Raw genomic sequence first — 18,683 nt, forward strand, 5'->3', positions numbered from 1 at the left:
CAGTAAGACCAATACATTCTGCTTTTGCTGTTGTTTCCCTGGTATTTTCAGTGTAAATTTTAGTCTGGCCATCTCAACTGCCTGAAATATTCTACTTTCTTTCTCGTGGAAGAAAAAAGGGGCTTAATTATTTGAAATAAGCTCTGTAAATTCTGTTTTGTATATATATTCACACACATCAGGCTATCACTACATTCACTGCAATAGAAGGGAGGATGGGAGCCCACCTGCCTCTTATTAATCGTTTCACTTACATGTGACCGTTTCCAAAGGGCAGCATCCATGTAGACATTATGGATGTGTAAGCACCCTGCATAGGCTAGAGGGGCCAGCAGTGGGAGCAATAAAGCGCTTAGAAAAGATAGGTAACCCCCAGAGCACTATACACAGCAGTGAGTACCCCTGTGGACAGGACATAGAAGAACGGCACAGTCCTGAATTTGAAGCAGGCAACAGAAAAAAAAAAATGTGCAAACCTGGGACAAAATACAGGCATGACCAAGGGCAGCACGGTGGCCTTAATAGTCTGAATTATGTGCAGGCAGCCCAAGAAAATTTATTTTCCGCTGAGAATCACTGACTGAACATTTCCCTTACCTGAAGAGATCCAACTTCTACTTTTCTTACAGAAGGTGGGATTCATACAAGGGAGATCCAGTCAGTCATGGTTCGCAGGACCACAGAATGGCTGAGGCTGGACAGCACAAGCAGGGCCTTCCCACAGAGCAGGGTGCACAGGGCCACGGGCCACGTCCAGGCAGCTTTTGGAGGTGCCCAAGGAGGACAGCCCACAGCCTCTGTGTAGCCTGTGCCACTGCTCTGCCACCTGCACAGTGACAAAGTGCTTCCTGATACTTAGACAGAGCTTCTTGTGTATGTACAGGTATGTACATGTACAGTTTGTGCCCATTGCACAGTTTCTGTTTTAAGTGCTCTTTTTACAGCTACTGTTTCTAACAGGAAAAAAAAATAATGGGAACAAGATACACAAAAAATAAATATATGAATCAAATATTCTTTAAAATGCAATAAGATTTCAAAAATACATCAGTCACTAGAGGGAGATTCTCAACCATCATACTATACAAAACTGCTACCAGCCTGGGGCTTCAGGCTCTCAGATGTTTTCAGTACTTCAAAAGACCAGTAAGTGCTAATTCCTCCAGTGCCTATTCTAAAGAAAATGAGGGTAAAAGACAAGAGTGTGCAAGACTTCCACATTCATTCCTATTTCAGAATAAATACCGACTTTCTGAAGATTTCTCCACAGAAAATAGTCAGAGCTAGGTAGTACAGTGTTTGGAAACAGCATTAGCTTAGCATAGAGCCCTAGGCCTTGGGAAGAAGCCCTCTGTACGTGGCTTTCATCTTTCTCCCCTTCCAAGATTGTACACCAAAATAAATACAAGTTGCTGTTGTAAGAGGGGTGTGCTTAAACCACAAGGTCTGCTCTTCTTCCTTTATCCTCCTCACACTGTGGCTGTGCCCAGGGGTCAGTTCCCAGTAGGTAGATTTCAAGCAGTGCCTCTTGCAGTGATGCTCCGGACCAGCTTTTTCTGGGTTAGAAGGCCCCAGATAAAACAAGGAGATAGGAGATACGTTCCCGCCATGTCACCGCAGACATGAACTCAATTTTCTGCTACGCTGTAAATTCAGGAAATAACATAGTAGTTATAGAGTGCGGTTCTCCACTACAAATACTATACAATTTGTAAGGAGTCATGGAAAAAAACATAAGAAGCAACAGAAGAGCTGGAGGAGCCCCCAGCTGCATGAAAGCCTGCTCCAGTCAGCACTGGGACTAATGGCATCCTGAACAGAAAGATGCAGTACCTCCAAATGTGCATTTTTTTTTTTAGACAGCATGCAGCAGCAGAGGGCATCCAACAACAAGGAATCCTGCACATGTTAATGAATCTTGAAATACTAACATGAGGGAGGAATAGGAAATGGAGATGTACAGATTGAGTGACTACAGGGGAGGCTGGGGATAAGGAGCAGGCACTGAGAATGGAAGAGAAGGAAACCAACCATATCATGTCTCCTGTGTGTGTGCCAACTGTAATCATCCCAGCACAGAAATCTGGGGTGAGGGGAAAATGGGAGAGGGGTAATATACACTGATGACACTGCTAATACCAGCCATGGAGGTGCTCCATGATTAAACCAACCTGAGCACTGCCATTGGTGGACCTCCAAATCCTAACCTAAAATGTCCCTTCTCTTTTAACATATGAAAGCACAGGAAATTCTCTGTCAGAACTGCAAGATTGCTGTTTGATTGTCTTTCCCAAAACACCTGGTCTGACAGGGCTCAAACAAGAAAATGAAGAAAGAATGAACTAGCTTGCATGTAGCTAAACCATCCCTTTGAGCACTGACAAGAAACCAGACAGCACTCATATGTCCAGCCAAATGACTCATTTTCTGGATAAGCAAAATCGGGTCTCTTCCTGCCACTTCCTCGCCGCACCCTAAGTCTGCATCCTACTGCAAGTGCAGAGGTAACACTGTCGTTGCTGCAGGCACTCAGGGCTGCTATAAAGTGGAGATATGTGCTCAGTTTCCACAGGCAAAGAAACACTGCTTTGTAAGTACAGCACTTTTCTGTTTTTCTGAGAGGAAGTGAGGAGAGGTTTATTAGGAGCTGTTACTGCATCTTTATTGGAGCATGTCAGACCTGAACGAGATCGTATGCTTCCCGTGAGAAACCAGCGGCTGGGCAGGCAGCCACTCAGCTGCACCTCCAGCATACCAGCCCGACCCTCGTGCCTGCATGAATGTTGCCATTGTGCAGATGGCAGCAGGACACGTAGCTTGAAGGACCCCAGCACAAGTCAGGCCATCCAGCTGCGGTACAGCACGGCTTTCCCGGGGGGAAGTGCGCATGAGCAGCCAGGGCAGATTTAAGGACAGCCTTCAGAACAGATGCAGGACGCTGCAGTGCTGTAGCAGTGATCATGCTGAAAAGTTTGGAATGGTTTTAAGTCGGCTGAAAGATCACACTCCAGTGCCTCAGCTGCCTGCCTTGAGCCTAACCTGATACTGCCAGGTACCGTATTCATACTCCCTTGCTGTTTCTGGAAATGCACAGGGACATTTTAATGGGCATTTGGAAAAGTTTCTTGCTGCTGTAGATAAAAATATCTCAAGGAAGTGTTCAAAAGGCATTTCCCTTAACAGAAGCATTGTTCTCATTCATTCTGTATACAAAGTGAGAGCAGTTAGCTGCAGAATACTTATCTTGAATGTGCCTGTTTTGTTGCTTGTTTTGTGGGTTGTTTTTGTGTTTTTTTTTTTTTTACCTAAATGAAGTCTATAAATTAGGAAATTTTAGAAGATATTTTCACAGACTGAGAAGGACCAAACTGAATGGAATCTCACCTGTGAGAGCTTTCAGTAAGTGCTGCCAAGCTGGTGTCACAAGTGGCTGCTGTTGTTGGGAAAGGTGGGTCTCAGTGTAGCTGAAAATATGAATGTTTATCATGTGAGAAGTTTGATAGAGAAGTAAAGAGATTTTAAAAGTTTAGTCACTAAAGGAAAATAGTAAACTATAGAAGACCTGCAGGCTGTTTCTCCTCAGGATCATCAACATGGATGAAGAAAGGGATATTACTTCTGGAGGTGCTAACTAATGAGGCAGGAGGAGAGCTTTGCTTCCAGCTGGGATCAGTTCAGGTGCAGAGGAGCTGCTTGTGGCAGCTTGGCCATGGAGGCCCCTCAAGGTGTTGGTTCTCCAAAGCACTCACAGCCAGGCCAGAGAGAAGCTGGCTGCCCACAACAGGGCCCCCGCTGACTTCTCAGAAAGGTGATGAACTGGGAAAACTCTGACAAACCTTCATGCTCCCCCGGGAGCTGCTAAGGTTCCTCTGGCAGCATTCCCACTGTATTCAGTGAGGCAATGGCCAGGCGGGGGTAATGTCACACAGTGCTGCAAGCTTTTTTCTGCATACAGCTTCCAAGGAAGCCCAGCCTGGAGCTCCACCCTGTGCTTTGAAGCAGGATAATCCAAGTGGGAAGCACAGGCAGTTAGAGATAAGTAATTGCACCTTAATTTGAGTATTTCCACCTCCCATTAATTTTGACTTTTGGAGGCATGTAGTATGCAAATGTGAAACTGTGGTGTACCCCAGTATCTTTCCTGTACAGGCTTAGGATGCAGCAAAGGCATAAGCCCAGGTGCAGAAATCTGAGTGTCTGTAGATAGCAATGTTATATCAGTATTGATGTACTGTAAGTGGCTGAATAACAATCTCCTAAGTATAGAGAAGTAAATTTTCCCACTGAGCCTTGTAACACTGAGGAATAAAATGTATGAACCATGGTTATTAACTAAAATGCTAAATATTATCATTTTTGGAAAACTAAATGTTAAACCAGCACAATTTTTAAAACTGAGCCATGGGATGGTTCAACAAGACATGAGAAAAATTGAAAGGAATCTATTGAAAAGCCTGGGATACAAGGTCATTTGGATCTAACTTTAAAACTTTCTAACAGTTTGTCTTGTCCTGGCAGTCAAAGAAAAATCCCTATAGGAACCTTTGCAGAAAGCTCACAGAGAGGGGGGGAAATAGCACAAAATCCCAAAATCTGACGCATGCAAAGATGGAAAAAGTTCAGCTTGGAGTTTAAAGTCAAACAGTAAGAGGACATAATTGTAGAGTCTTCTATTCTTCACGGCAAGAGTATGACTAGAGATTCTAGGGCTAGAGATTTATCTCATGAGCCTGAAAGGCAATTTGGTACATTATCTGAAGAAGCAGCAGGCTGTTACTATCTCAGTGATTACAGAACATATAAATGATAGAAAGGGTGGGATTTTTAAAAGATTTTTACTTCCTTTCTGACTAAATACTATTTTTTTAAAAGCTGAGCTGTGTAACAAAGGAGAATTATTTTGCTATTTTAAGTGAAACATCTTCACAAAAGAGCAAAATTCCCCTAAGAAGTGAAGACATCCTATCAATAAAAATCAATAAAAATAGCATTAATGCTTTTACTCATCTTCATTTACAAGCTGATCGAAGTCAAACTAAAGCAAGTAAATGGATGCTGATGGGCTTCGATTAAACTTTTTATCTATTTTTACTGCAGTGACAACTAGAAAGACTTAACCAGGCTCTTTCTCTTGGTTTTACAGGATCTGAAAGCTCCAAATGCAGAAATGATTTGGCAACAAATATCACATTGGTAAGAAACGAGTTCATGAATTATTTTAATATTATTATTAAATCTGAAGCCATCTAACTTTAATAATGACAGAACACCATATTATAAAAGAATGGGCTTTCTGTAAAGCATACTCACAATGTGTTTTTTTGTTTGTTTGTTTCATTGGTTGGTTCTTGCTTCTACCACTGTAATATTAGAGGGATGAATGGTCAGATCACTGGTTTCCTTCCTTCTTCTGTGTTTCAGGACATGCCTGGTCAAAGCCCTGATTTTTGGTCTGCTTCTGCAGCCACTAATGACACAGCCTTCCATTATCACGCAGCCAAACTTTGTCCTGTTGTTGGCTGATGATCTTGGTATAGGAGATGTAGGTTGCTATGGGAATGATACTATCAGGTAAGGAAACAGCATATTAATGAACAGAGCTGAAATTTGATGCAAGCCTTCAGTCCTCTGCTCATCACCAGCCATTAGAGCAGTCTTCAAATTCATTTACTGGAGAACTGGGGAGATTTCCTATGGGAGTCACTATGTAAATGTAAATCACACTACCTGGAGTATATTATGCCCTAGAGGGCATTCCCAGGGCCAGCTCTGCTATGCAGAGCTGTTCTTATCTGGGAATATGTAAACTGAGAAATGCTAAGCACATGCATGTACCTGGAGATAGAAATGCTGTCTCCTCTTTCAAGTGCTTTGCCATTCTTTCTAAGACTTAACATCAAGCAATTCACTGATGTGAATTATGTTACTAGGAAATACTTCTGTTTACATATTTGAGGACATAGAATTTGCCTTTTCTTTGGAAATTATGCCACATTAATGCCTTTTCGCCTCCTACCAGCTTGTCACTGAACTTTGTGTGATCACCCCCATTAGCCAGCAAAATTCTCAGACTCTCACCCTGATTGACACCAACTAGCAAGCTTCTGGCAGGCATCTCTGCATGGCTCAGCCTCCAATATAAGATCATCCTCAAGGCATGAGTTCTTTTCTTCAGTAGCAGTGGGGTGCCTCTCACGAACAGCCTCCATAACACCTAGGAAATAAGAAGGAATAATTGCCTTGAAATTTATCCAGATAGCTTTTTATTTTTAATGAAGGGAAAAGAAAAAAGAAAGAAATATCTAATCTTGAATAAAATAAAATAAAGATAAAATAATTCAAGTAGAAAAAATTTCCCAAAACTGAGGTAAGTGTATTATTCCTCATTCCCATTCCCTTGAAGGCCCTGTGATTGATATCTGACAGTGCTGGTTGTGCTTTTAGGACTCCGAACATTGATCGCCTGGCAAGGGAAGGAGTGAAGCTGACCCAACACATCACTGCAGCTCCACTTTGCACCCCCAGCAGAGCAGCGTTTCTCACTGGCAGATATCCCATTCGATCAGGTTTGCCTTGTACAGTCAAATGGTCTTAAAATATTACCTTATTGCTGAATGGAACAGTGCTATATGGTGGGCACGAAAGAAATGAGAGTGCTACAGACATGAAGGCACATGAAGACTAGGTCTACCTTTGACGTTGCATCAGTATTTATGGGGTACAGTAAACTAGTCTGGGGGGAGGGGGGAAGCCAGCTCTGCAGAGTAGCTTGCTCCCCATCACCTAGCCACTCTATTTGCCTTTTGGTGCTGTAGTGCAGCCAGAATGGAGTTGGTGCTCCTTTTTACCTTCAGATAAGTCATTACAAAGAACAGGAAAAGTAACACATCTTTAAAACTCTAGTTACATTAATTTCTGTTATGGGTTACTCCCCATTTGAAATGGGAAATAGTGCAGCCCTGAAGGGAACAGAGTAGATTTCTGTAGATTTGTCTGTCCCTCCAGTCTGGGTGCAGAGCAAGTTGTTTGCAGGATAGCTTTATTATCTGTGGATCAGAATGCATCTGTCCTACATGATAACAGTTTGACAGCTGCATTATTTTTCTCAGTTCTGTTTTTGAATTAAAACTACTATCCTGTCAAAATGCATTCTTGAGCTGAAGAAGTGTGATAAATAAGTGGCTCTGTCTGTTTCTAGCAGTGACTGTAATGCTTGTCCTATTGCAAATGATCCTCAGTGCCTTCATTCTTGAGGCATTTTGAAGTCAACGAGTAATCCTATTTTTGTACTGATAATTTCCACTAAGATTGCTGGAAAATGCACATGCACCTGTATAGACCCTGTCTCCCATAGTAACAGCAAGGCTAGGACATTCAGTGCTTCCACAGCATTTCATACTTTGCATTACATCATATAACAGGGTTATGTCAGTATATAATGTTGAGTAACAGGGTAGATTACTGCAGATGTGGAGAAGACCATGGTGCCCTGTAGCTTCTCTGTGGGTTTCAGCAGCCATATACTGGCTCTGCCACTCTGCAGGGACATTGTGAGTTCCCAGGCAGCCTTATGCAAGGTAGAATTTGAGGGTGACAGAGAGCCTAAAATCTCCCTCCTATGCTCCCTGTCCTCACCACTGCACCACGCCAGTGCATTGCTTGCAGCCCGGATGCTACTGCAGCATGTAAATGCATCTGTGCAGCTGTGCCAGTGCAGATTAAAATGGCAAAGTGTGAGCTGCAGAGAAGGATAGCTATTATACCAGGAGGAGATTTAACTCTTACTTGTCCTTGTTCACTGTCCTAGATTCATGTCACCAAGCAAACAGCATTAGGATACACATCTAACTCTGTAATACCAATGAAACGAGGAAACAAGGAAGTACATTTCATAAAACTACCAGTTATTGAGTTATTTTACTATTATATTTTGTAGGAATGGATGCTGTAAACAATTATCGTGTTATTTTTTGGAATGGCGGCTCAGGAGGGCTTCCTCCAAATGAAACCACTTTTGCCAAAATACTGCAGCAACAAGGCTACAGCACAGGACTAATCGGTATGGAAATGTTTCTGAATCATAGGATCAGTCACAGATTCGTAGAATGGCTTGGGTGGGAAGAGGCCTCAAAGCCTATCCAGACCTCACCTCCTGCCATAGGCAGGGCTGCCCCCCACCAGCTCAGGCTGCCCAGGACCCCACCCAAGAGAGAGCCTCCCAGGATGGGGCACCACAGCTTCTCTGGGCAATTTATGCCAGGGCCTCATACCCTCTGAGTAAGAAATTTCCTCCTAATATCTGATGGCCTAAACTGTGTTTCACCCATAAATCTCACTCAAAGCCATCGGTTTGTTCAGCAACTGTCCATACCTCAGCTGTAATATTTGTATTTCCTGATTCAAGCGTATCATGTTCTGACCAAAGAAAATCTCATAAAAGAAGAAACATCTGACAAAAAGAATGACCTTTACTGTTGGCCTGCTTTCAAGCGTGTTGACATTAGGTCATCAAAAATATATTGGAAAATATGTTGTTAAATATATTGATTGAATGCCATTCAATTATTCCAGTACTATTTAACAAGAAAGCAAATACATGAGTTTCATGCAAATATGCATGCTCATGGTTTATGTGGAGAAGAGCAGATTTGCAACTTGCACAGAAGGGAACAGCTGCTGCTTACAACAGCGGAATCAGTTCAAAATGTCATGGGATTTGGTCTTTCAAAAACAGAAGCAAAGCAATTATTTCTTTACAAGTACATCATGCCACTGTAGTTCACCAATATTCAAGAACAACCCAAAAACATTACATCCTTCAGCATTAATAGAAATTCCATTTTGCTTTATATTTTACAGGCTTTTTTTTTAATATAGCTATAACTTTCCCTCATGATCCAGTTTCAAATGATTATTTATCTTAGGTATGTCACATGGCATTACAGACTGAGGAAACACAAAAGTTCCTGAGATGAATATTCAATGATTTGCCCTACCTCATCCAAGCATCTAAATGCCCATAGCCTATGGCTGACAGAATCTATGACTGATACACACACACACACAAAACCCAACAGTTGCACAAATAAAATGAATTTACTGCAAAAAATGTCTGCAGCAATGGATTTATATTCATCCAGCAGAATAAACTGAAGACATAAAGAACAACAGCGAACAAAGTGAAGCCTTCTAAGCATTTTAAGTTCTATACTAGTGAATCTTTCTGTTGGATTTGTAGTAATATCATTTTAGTTGTTTTAAACTGCCCATAAAATAGCCTGTGCCCGTTAGCCAAGTTCTTCAGCTTGGCTTCAGTGTTTAATGAGTAACGAAATAATCAGATCCCCAGTTTGGAAAAGAATTGTCATGCAGGAAGATTGCTGCATCCCACTTGGGGGATATCTAGCAAAATGGGCCACCATTTTCCCTGGCATCTCAGCTATAATCACATTGTAGACACTGAGAGTGTCTTTTAGTCATGATTGACAGATTCTGATTAAATGAGCTTTTCAGGTGGTAGAGTGACATAAAAGAAAAAAAAAAAACTACCAAAAGAAACCATAAGAATAAATAACATTCAAGTCACGAAACGAGAAATTTTAAACAGCATCCATCCATACCATTACAACTGAACTGCCACTAAATTGCTGCAGATGAATAGTTTTTCATTGGTTTGTTCTGAGCACAACCAGTTTAATTGCAAAGTTAAATCCTACTGATAAACTGTGGTTTGATGTCAGGAAATGCTTTGCAGAGTCCTTGTAAGTCATAAAGCCAATGTTGTATAACATACACTCTCAAAGAGCAGTTTATCTTTATTAGACAATTTAGCTTCTGTAGTTTAGAGTTTTTTGGAGCATGTCAGAAACCTTTATCAAACTCAACCAGAGATTAAGGTGTCAAAGTACATCTGAAGTCCAAGGATGCTTTAGCTGCACCTAATACATCTACGTGTTTATTACAAACCTGTTTCATTTTATAGCTGGCTCTAAATATGTTAAGAGGTAAACTGGATATAGGCTTTGGCACCTAGAATGTAGCTTTCCCCTTTCTTTATATCAACATCCAAATATAAACTTCCTTTCTTTGTTTAGGATAATATATTTCAGTAAGTGCACTGTTCTTTAATTCACAATAAGCACTGGTTGCAAATTAGTTTTTTAGTAAAATTCTAAGGGTTTGTTTTGAACTATAAATCTGGCATCCAAGGCCTCCATTGCATTAGGGATTGTAAAAAGCAACTAAACTGCTATCCTGCATAAGACAAAAGAAGTAGATTCTTGTCACTTGATTCAGATATTCTTGAGCCTCAGTGTTTGAGCCAAAGGGGCCAACTTGTATTTCTGTGTAAGTGCCTAACCAGTCTGATTGCATAGACTTAAAAGGAAGGAAAAACATAATTTTGATGTGCCATTCATTGTAATAGCGGACATCTGATCATAAAAAAAGAACACATGGTATTGTAAAATGCCACGAGGTCTTCCTTTTTATATTTGAAGACTTAATAAGAAAAACACTTTGACTGTTTATGATTAAATACAAATAAACAGCAAAAAAAAATAAAACAAATAATTCTATTCTCATTCAGGATATGGAGATGATATTATCAACAGACTGACTTAAAAATGTACAGTTTCATGATAAATCCTGACCTTAAGTCCTAGATCTTGTGGTTTACCTGATAAAACCACTGTTGAGATGCATGCTATTTGATTGACACCAAACATCACTGAGTCTTGCTGAAATCCTTCCATTAAGTTATTAAAAACTTTCCAGAAACCAGTCTTCATAGCATCTTGAAAGTGAAGAGACAATAGAACAGTGTTATTTTTCCCTGTGCTTTCCAAAGGTCTCCCTTCTCCTATTTCATACCTAACAGGTCTTCAGGAAGGCCCTACATTTCATAGAGATATGAAAAACTGATTTTTTCCATATATCCTTTTATAGTCCAGACTTATTTGCATTTGATCATAGCTACAGGACATGAATATGTATATAGAGAACCAGTAACTCCGGTGGAAATTTAGATGCAAGCAAGAAAAAGAAACAAAAACATTTTTTGATAAATGTTTTAATGAGGAAAAGTTCATTTTTACATATTATTTCTTTACATTTTAATAATATGTATTTTCAGGAAAGTGGCATCTAGGTGTTAACTGTGAACACCGAAACGACCATTGTCATCACCCTTTGAACCATGGGTTTGAATATTTTTATGGGATGCCTTTTACATTAATAAGTGACTGCCAAACAACAGAAGAACCAGAGATGGATAGAGCCTTCAGAAGGAAAGTTTGGCTTTATACTCAGATGATTGCCCTTGCTACGCTCACCACTGCCCTAGGGAGACTCACTGGCTTGATTTCTGTCCACTGGAAAACAGTGACCTGCCTTGCTCTGTTTACTCTCCTTTTCTTTGTGTCCTGGTTCTCAAGTTATGGATTTGTAAGATATTGGAACTGCATTATAATGAGAAACCACGAAGTCACTGAGCAGCCAATGGTGACAGAGAGGACTACATCTTTTATTTTGAGAGAGTCCATTTCATTTATTGAAAGGTAATGTGAATTTCCTTTACAAACATTTGTTCTGGTTTGTTTGTTTGTTTGTTTGTTTTGCATGCCTTTCCAGATTTAAACAGTATTTTCCTCCGTGAAGTCTCTGTAATTTCTTTAACAGAAGATAGAATAATGAATATTGTTATATACCAATAATGATTCTACAGTATTAAAACAAAAGACAGTGCAGTAATTGGCCATAGCCAACCTGTGTTCACAAGGGGAAAGTCCTTTTTAACCAACTTAACCTGCTTTTTTTGTCAAAGCTACCCATGTAGTTGTCAAATGGAAGCCAGTTAATGTAATCTTTCTGGATTTCAGCAAAGCCTTTGATACTGTTTCTCACAGTATCCTTCAGGACAAAACGTCACATATACAGATAGACAAACGCATAATGGGATGGGTAAACAACTGTCCGGGGGGGCAGTTCTACTAAATGAGGTCAAAACAAGCTGGCAGCCATCACTAGTGAGGTTTAACAGGGCTCCACTTTAGGGCCAGTTCTCTTTAATGGCAAATGATAGGAGAAATGTGTTTGCCAGCAGGAGAACGAAAATGCTAGGCATTAGCTATATCATGCAGACTGACATGGGGAGTCACTGGCAGGTGACAAACCATTTCAGTAGTACTGTGATATTTTGCAATAGCAGATTGTGGAGCTTCAGTATGAAACTTTTCTGTGCATCACTCAGGGAAAAAAAAAAAAAAAAAAAAAAAACGAGCCAAACAGTATTTTATCAGACAGATCCTAATTGCTGGGTGTTAATACCTTACAATGTAAGATGTTTCTGAGTTGATTATTGAAATATGTATGTAAATCATGATACCGTTTTCCATTATGCCTGAGCTCTGTATGCATTGAGACCCCTCCTCCTAGTAACCAAGTGTTGATTTCTGTTTTTTAGAAATAAGCACAAGCCATTCCTCCTCTTTCTTTCCTTTTTACACTCCCACACCCCTCTACTCACAACAGAGAAGTTTCTTGGGAAGAGTGGCCATGGTTTATATGGAGACAATGTAGAGGAGATGGACTGGATGGTGGGTAAGTCACCAGCAAATAAAAATGTCTCCAGCTACTTAATGCCTCGCTGTGCACAATGAAGTGTAGTAACACATTTTATAACAAAGATGCAGCTGTCAGTAAAAGAACAAGGAACAGAATTAACAGTGGGATGGAAAAAAGTCCTAATATCTGTCACTGTTGGTTTACACTGTTAGCTTTTTATTTTCTACAGTCTTTGATCAAGTGAGTCTCTCCATTCTGCATATGCAGAATCTAAGCTTTTGAGGCCTTGAATAATTTTATTTACATAATTTTACAGCACACTTCTCTCCTTTACAATAGAGGCTCCTGGTCTGTCACAGTCATTCTTGCACTGCTTTTCTAAAATGCTTATTATAAAAGAGTTACAGCACATCACCTTTTTTTGGTTTTATAGACAGTGAAATGACAAGTGTAAATCTCAGTCCTGCAAATTTTTTCTTTTAAACATTGACCGTACCTACATGGATAAATGTTTGCAAGTCAGAGGCTAAAAAGTATACTGTGTGAACTATATCTTTAATTTTTTTAATATATATGCATTCTTGTGTTTGCAGGGCAGGTTCTAGATGCTATTGACAAGAAAGGTTTGAAAAAAAATACACTAGTTTACTTTGCCTCTGATCATGGTGGATGGCTGGAAAGACAAGAGGGAAAAAGGCAGCTGGGTGGTTGGAATGGAATATACAGAGGTAAGGTTGTGACAACCCAGCAACAACTACTACAGTATTCAGGGTACCACTAAAGCTTAGGTAAGACTGCATGTTTCAGAATTAACAGGTTTTTATCACTGGGAGTTGATAATTATGCATACAAAAATGTACACAGTTCCAGCATGTGCAAATAGTTGCATGATTTTCAAACTGACACTTCCTCAAGGGGCAACTGATCACAAATTAACTGTTATTACATATGCTTAACGTCCATAAATATGATAATATGTGAAACTTTGCTTTAACTGCAGTATTTCATATGGTTGCAAAAGAGGAGAACAAGGTTGGGAAATCAGTTTATACCTAAAAATTTTATCCACGCTGAGTTCTAATGGTGCAACATGCTTATAAAACAACCAAAAGAAGTGAGAGTAGCAGGCAACTTGAGCAGTCATTGAGTGAACACATTATCAGTGGTGCTAATGAGAAGGAGCTTAGTGGTAAACTACCAGAGGATAAGGAAAACTCATGAAGGTAACATTAGAGAGTTTATGCTAATACAGAGCATTCATCTAAAATTTCTCTTTATTTTAAATTAACCATTTATTTTATTGAACATTTGGGTTTTTTGTTTGTTTGGTTGTTTTTTTGGTTTTTTTTTCAATGAAAGGTGGAAAAGCTATGGGAGGCTGGGAAGGAGGAATCCGTGTCCCAGGGATATTTAGATGGCCAGGAGTGTTACCTGCAGGGAAAGTGATCAGTGAACCTACGAGCCTTATGGACATTTATCCCACAGTAGTTCATTTGGCTGGAGGAGTAGTACCTCAGGACAGGTACAAACAAGTGTCCTTATTCCTCCTTTTCTCTCTAGATAATAGAAAACCTATTTCTGAAATACATTCTAAGGGTCTGACATTTTCTTTTCCACTCCTGCTCCTTTTCTAGGCACATAAGTCACCATAGCTCAATTACCTCTTCTCTGCATTTGAGATTCAGCATCTGCTTGTAGTCTACAAGCATCTTCTTTGTTCAGAGCTGTCAATTCCAACCAGAGGTGTCCAGAGGGAATGCAGAACTGTACAGCTGTCCCCAGTCTGATGATCTCCATTTTTTCTTTTAGAGTAATTGATGGCCGGGATCTGATGCCTTTACTGCAAGGAACAGTTGAGCACTCAGAGCACAAGTTCCTGCTTCATTATTGTGGCACTCATTTACATGCTGTGCGATGGCACCAGAAGGACAGTGAGTGCAATTATTATTGCCCAAGAACTCAATTTAGTCGACAGGAGGACATATTTATTTACCCTTTTTGGGGTAGAATTCAAGCTTTCCAAATAGTTCCATGTGTAAGATGATAAAGAACATTGCCTGTACTTATGTGACACAAAGTATTTGCTCATGGCTTCTAAGTACGTGGCACGAGCTCTGTAATACCAAGCAGACTACTGGAGTTCAGGATAGGTCTTGCCCATCCACCTGTTTGAATGCATGGCCTGGAGAATCTATGCCCTCCTTGTCTCAGGGAAAAGTCTTTTTCTCAGTCCTTTGTCTGTCCTTCTACCCTAACAAGGAACAAGCCACGGAAACCCCAAATCTGTTTTTCTTGTCTGCGTAAAATAACAAAAACAGGCATAACTGCCATTTGCTAAAATTTTTGAAGAAATTTAGAAAAGTCAGAAATCATTTTTCAATATTAGTTTATATTTTGTGTCATTTAATTTAAATGAAATTACAAAACTATATCAAGTAGTTAATGTAGACTCAAAGTGCAAACCAATCTCACAAAAATGAACTCTAGGAAAATATTCATTCATCTAATGCTTGGTGATAACAACTATCAATATCATTCTGAGCCTTTTTTCTTTTGTGGCAGGTGGAGCCATTTGGAAGGCTCATTATGTGACCCCAAACTTCCATCCACTCGGGGCTGGAGCTTGTTACGACAGAGGATTTTGCCCATGTTTTGGGGAAGGCGTGACCCATCATGACCCTCCACTGCTGTATGACCTCTCACGAGACCCTTCTGAGTCCCAGCCTCTGTCAGCTGACACTGAGCCCCTCTTTGACACTGTAATAGAGCAGATTGGGAGAGCCATTGAAGAGCACCGCAGGACACTGACTGCAGTCCCACAGCAGCTCTCCTTATACAACGTCATCTGGAAGCCATGGCTGCAGCCCTGCTGTGGGACGTTCCCATTCTGTTGGTGTGATAAAGAAGATGATGATAAACTTGCAGACCTATAAAGAACATAACCAAAGTTAACCGCTTTAGATCACGAATATTTTCTCTGGGGAGTTGTTTATTAATGAATTGTTTGTTTAGGTTTTTGGTTTTTTATTTAATGGAGACTTTATTTGAGAATCGTTCCAGTGAATTGCACAGTATTTGATAAAGGTTTAGACTGGATGCTCTCAGGGAGGGATAAGGGCAGTATGATCTGAACAGCGTGTTTTAACTTGTATCTGCTGACAACTGAATGAATAATTTAATTACACTGAAATGTAACAAGATTAGACTTCTACCAGTAATTATACAACTTATCTTTTGTTGTTTATGAATGCATATTTAGAAGTTTTGCTTTGTTGTTTTTTTTTTTTCTTCTGAATTTGTAAGTCATTTAGGGATTAAGGTTTCCTTTCTTTTTTATAGTTAGTGACAATGCTAGACATCCCCGTAATGTATTTTTGCAGACTACTTTTCCTCCTGCCTCCAAAATATTTCCAGAACATTTCCTCACAGAATCTCCTTTAAAAGTAACTTTCTTCCTTGTAGCTAGTCCCTCCAACAGCAGTGATGATGGCAGCTGGCTAGCCTGGGGCTTCTTCAACAGGAGTGACTACCTAGTTGAGGCATGAAGTTTGGAAATATATAAGCTGGATCTGCCAGTGCTTTCTGAGAAAAACAGGAATCTTCTGATGCCCATCAGCTTCTGTTTATGGAGAACACAAAAAGGAAAAAAATAATCCCTTTCCAAAAACCCACTGCAGTCAACTTCCTAAGCAGCACTAGCAGGTGTATAGTGGCATTGACGGTCACACAAGTAAAAAGTCATTTGAGCACAGGTCACATTAGTTATCTTAGTGCCCTAGAAATGGCTGGGACTCATTTCTCTCCTTTGGTAAATGTTTAGCTTATTTTGTTTTATTTGCCCCCTTGTTTTCCCTCTATGTCGTATTGTTCCCTGCAATGTACTATTGCATGTTATGATCTCATGCATTTTACAGACTGTTGCTCCCAGATGAGCACCCAGATGCTCCTTCACTGCTCACTTGGATGAGAAAAATGTTCAGTCCTACTGTGAAAACTTCAAGGGATGAAGTGAATCCATCATTTCACGTATACTGGATTCTTGCTTAATTTTTCCATGGTTAAGAATGTGCACTTTATTTCATATTTGAATTTATTTGATTTCACTTGTTCTTTCTTGGCTAGATTGAAAGTTCATATTCAATATCCAACATTTTCTTTACAAGAATTTACTGCAGGACAGCCAGCATTTATTATTTTTTAATGTTTTTCCAAGACTCACTTCCATTCTCATGCCAGGGTTTTTACACCCTCTGTTTTTTAATACCTTTAAAACTATGTGAGTATAAGACCTGTGCGTACGACTGAACCATTTTTTTTTTCTTGCATAGGATCATTTAATAGCACTGTAGGGTGTCTGTTTGGGGCTGTAGGGTACGGGAAAATATCCGAACTAGAATTTGCATTGGTCATTGGTGTTTGCCCATGAAAGCACAGGTATCAAGGGGAGTGAAAGCTTTGCTCCCTGTAGTCTCAAGGTCAGCCTCTGGGCCTCTCATGTAGTACTTTCACCCCTCCAGTCATCTTCCTTCATACGCTGTCAAACAGCCACCTAACAATGTCCTCCCAGCCCCCACACGCCCTTACTACGAGTTTTTTAAGCAAATACTGGCACAAGACTCATCATATTCAGGTCTTGTTTGTATTGTTCTGTTGCCCATGACTGATTAAACCCAGATAATGTGGCACAAGCAACATTAAATTAATTTAGCACACAATCATTTATAAAAATATGCTTTCAGAAGGGTTATTAATAGTAGTACTCATCGAGATCTGTTTGTTTATTCTTTCAGTGAATAGCAAACTATCTGGGGAGATTCTGGACCACTAAATAACTCAAGATACAATTCAGACTTTCTAAGTTGTTATCACTTCGTGGCCACTGATCATTAGGGGTCCTGCACAACCTGTACTGGGACTATGGAGTTTGGGAGAGTCTTGCTCTTAACAGCACCGGGTGTTACCTCTGTTGGTGTTCAATGTTGTTTAACCTTCACTACCAAAAACAGCAGCCAGAGGGCTCTTCAATGAGCACGACAGCACGCAGGCGCAACCAAATGCAAACTAATTACAATCAATATCACCACCACAGGGTGAAGCAGCAGGTGTAACAGGGTTTTCCTAGTCATCGACCATCCTCCAGTGATCCTAACTGAGCAAGCAGTGAATGAGTTTTTTAGGATAATTTTATCACCGCTTTTTTGCCAAAGTCGCTCAACCAAACTTATTTTCATGCAAATCCACAGAACACAGAGAAAAAATACATAGACTTTTTAAAGTATTGTAAGTGACTTTTACTTGCAAAGCAGGGGGTTTAAAGGATCTATATGCAGAAGCTCATTAATCTCTTCTAGTATCACATTGTTCCTTACGAGTGCTTTGTTCTCGGGCCATTTGTGAGTTGACAGAAGCCTATTTACATGTGTAGTTCTGGGAATAAGGTCTATAAATTGTAATTTTTCAAATGAATAGCTGTGAAGTGTACTAAAACTGTCAGCCTTTTAAGAGGTTTCTCATTCATTGGCAGTATTGTAAATTCAGCAAAAAGACTATTTACAACACTAACTTAAAAAAATGGCAGCAACAGGAGAAGAAATTTCAGAGTTGGCAGTCTTTACATTACATTACAGTAGTTTATGGCTCTAACATGCTTGGAGTGCAAAAAAAAAGTGTACAAAATATGGCTGTTATGATTTTATCTATGTCCATAGTGGCTATTCTAATCCAGTTATGAGAGAAGCCTGAAGGCAGAGGATGGTCAATACAGGCATTCTTAAAACAAATAGATCTTCCATCCTCTGCTTCCTTTTTACAGAGGGCTCCACAATGCTGCAGAAAACTGCCTGTTTTCTTGAGGGTAATTTGATGCTTCATGTGCTTTCTATAGCCATTCCTTAACATTCATACATGTATGATGTTGGAAAGCACACTCTGTGGTAATTTAAAGTTTATTTGGAAATAATAGATGGAATGAAGACAAATGTGGAATTGTGATGAATTTGGAATTGCTTTGCTATGGTAATGTATCATAATGTAGAGATCCTCTCAGCACGAGGTGTGTATGTTTAATATAGACCTATTTGAGCCTAAAAGTTTTACAGGGTTTAAATAGGAAATTCTCA

General features: G+C 39.9%; 1 protein-coding gene across 15 annotated transcripts; it reads left to right on the forward strand.

The window, feature by feature from the left end:
- The first annotated feature begins 2,512 nt into the window (after nt 1-2,512).
- Nucleotides 2,513-15,816, forward strand: ARSH (arylsulfatase family, member H). Of its 15 annotated transcripts, none has more exons than XM_040702003.2 (12): nt 2,513-2,590; nt 3,328-3,448; nt 5,144-5,193; nt 5,422-5,571; nt 6,445-6,566; nt 7,937-8,059; nt 11,135-11,558; nt 12,464-12,600; nt 13,158-13,292; nt 13,924-14,086; nt 14,374-14,495; nt 15,127-15,816. In XM_040702003.2, exons 3-12 carry the CDS (start codon nt 5,168-5,170, stop codon nt 15,495-15,497), a joined length of 1,773 nt encoding a protein of 590 aa, XP_040557937.1. In that variant the 5' UTR covers nt 2,513-2,590; nt 3,328-3,448; nt 5,144-5,167; the 3' UTR covers nt 15,498-15,816. The 15 variants fall into 15 exon arrangements, with proteins under 15 accessions (XP_040557937.1, XP_046800964.1, XP_040557966.1 ...); XM_046945008.1 differs by having other exon boundaries at nt 3,328-3,399; XM_040702032.2 differs by having other exon boundaries at nt 3,338-3,448.
- Nucleotides 15,817-18,683: the final 2,867 nt, after the last annotated feature.

The sequence above is a fragment of the Gallus gallus genome, chromosome 1 (genome assembly GCF_016699485.2).
Source record: "Gallus gallus isolate bGalGal1 chromosome 1, bGalGal1.mat.broiler.GRCg7b, whole genome shotgun sequence".
NCBI lineage: Eukaryota > Metazoa > Chordata > Aves > Galliformes > Phasianidae > Gallus > Gallus gallus.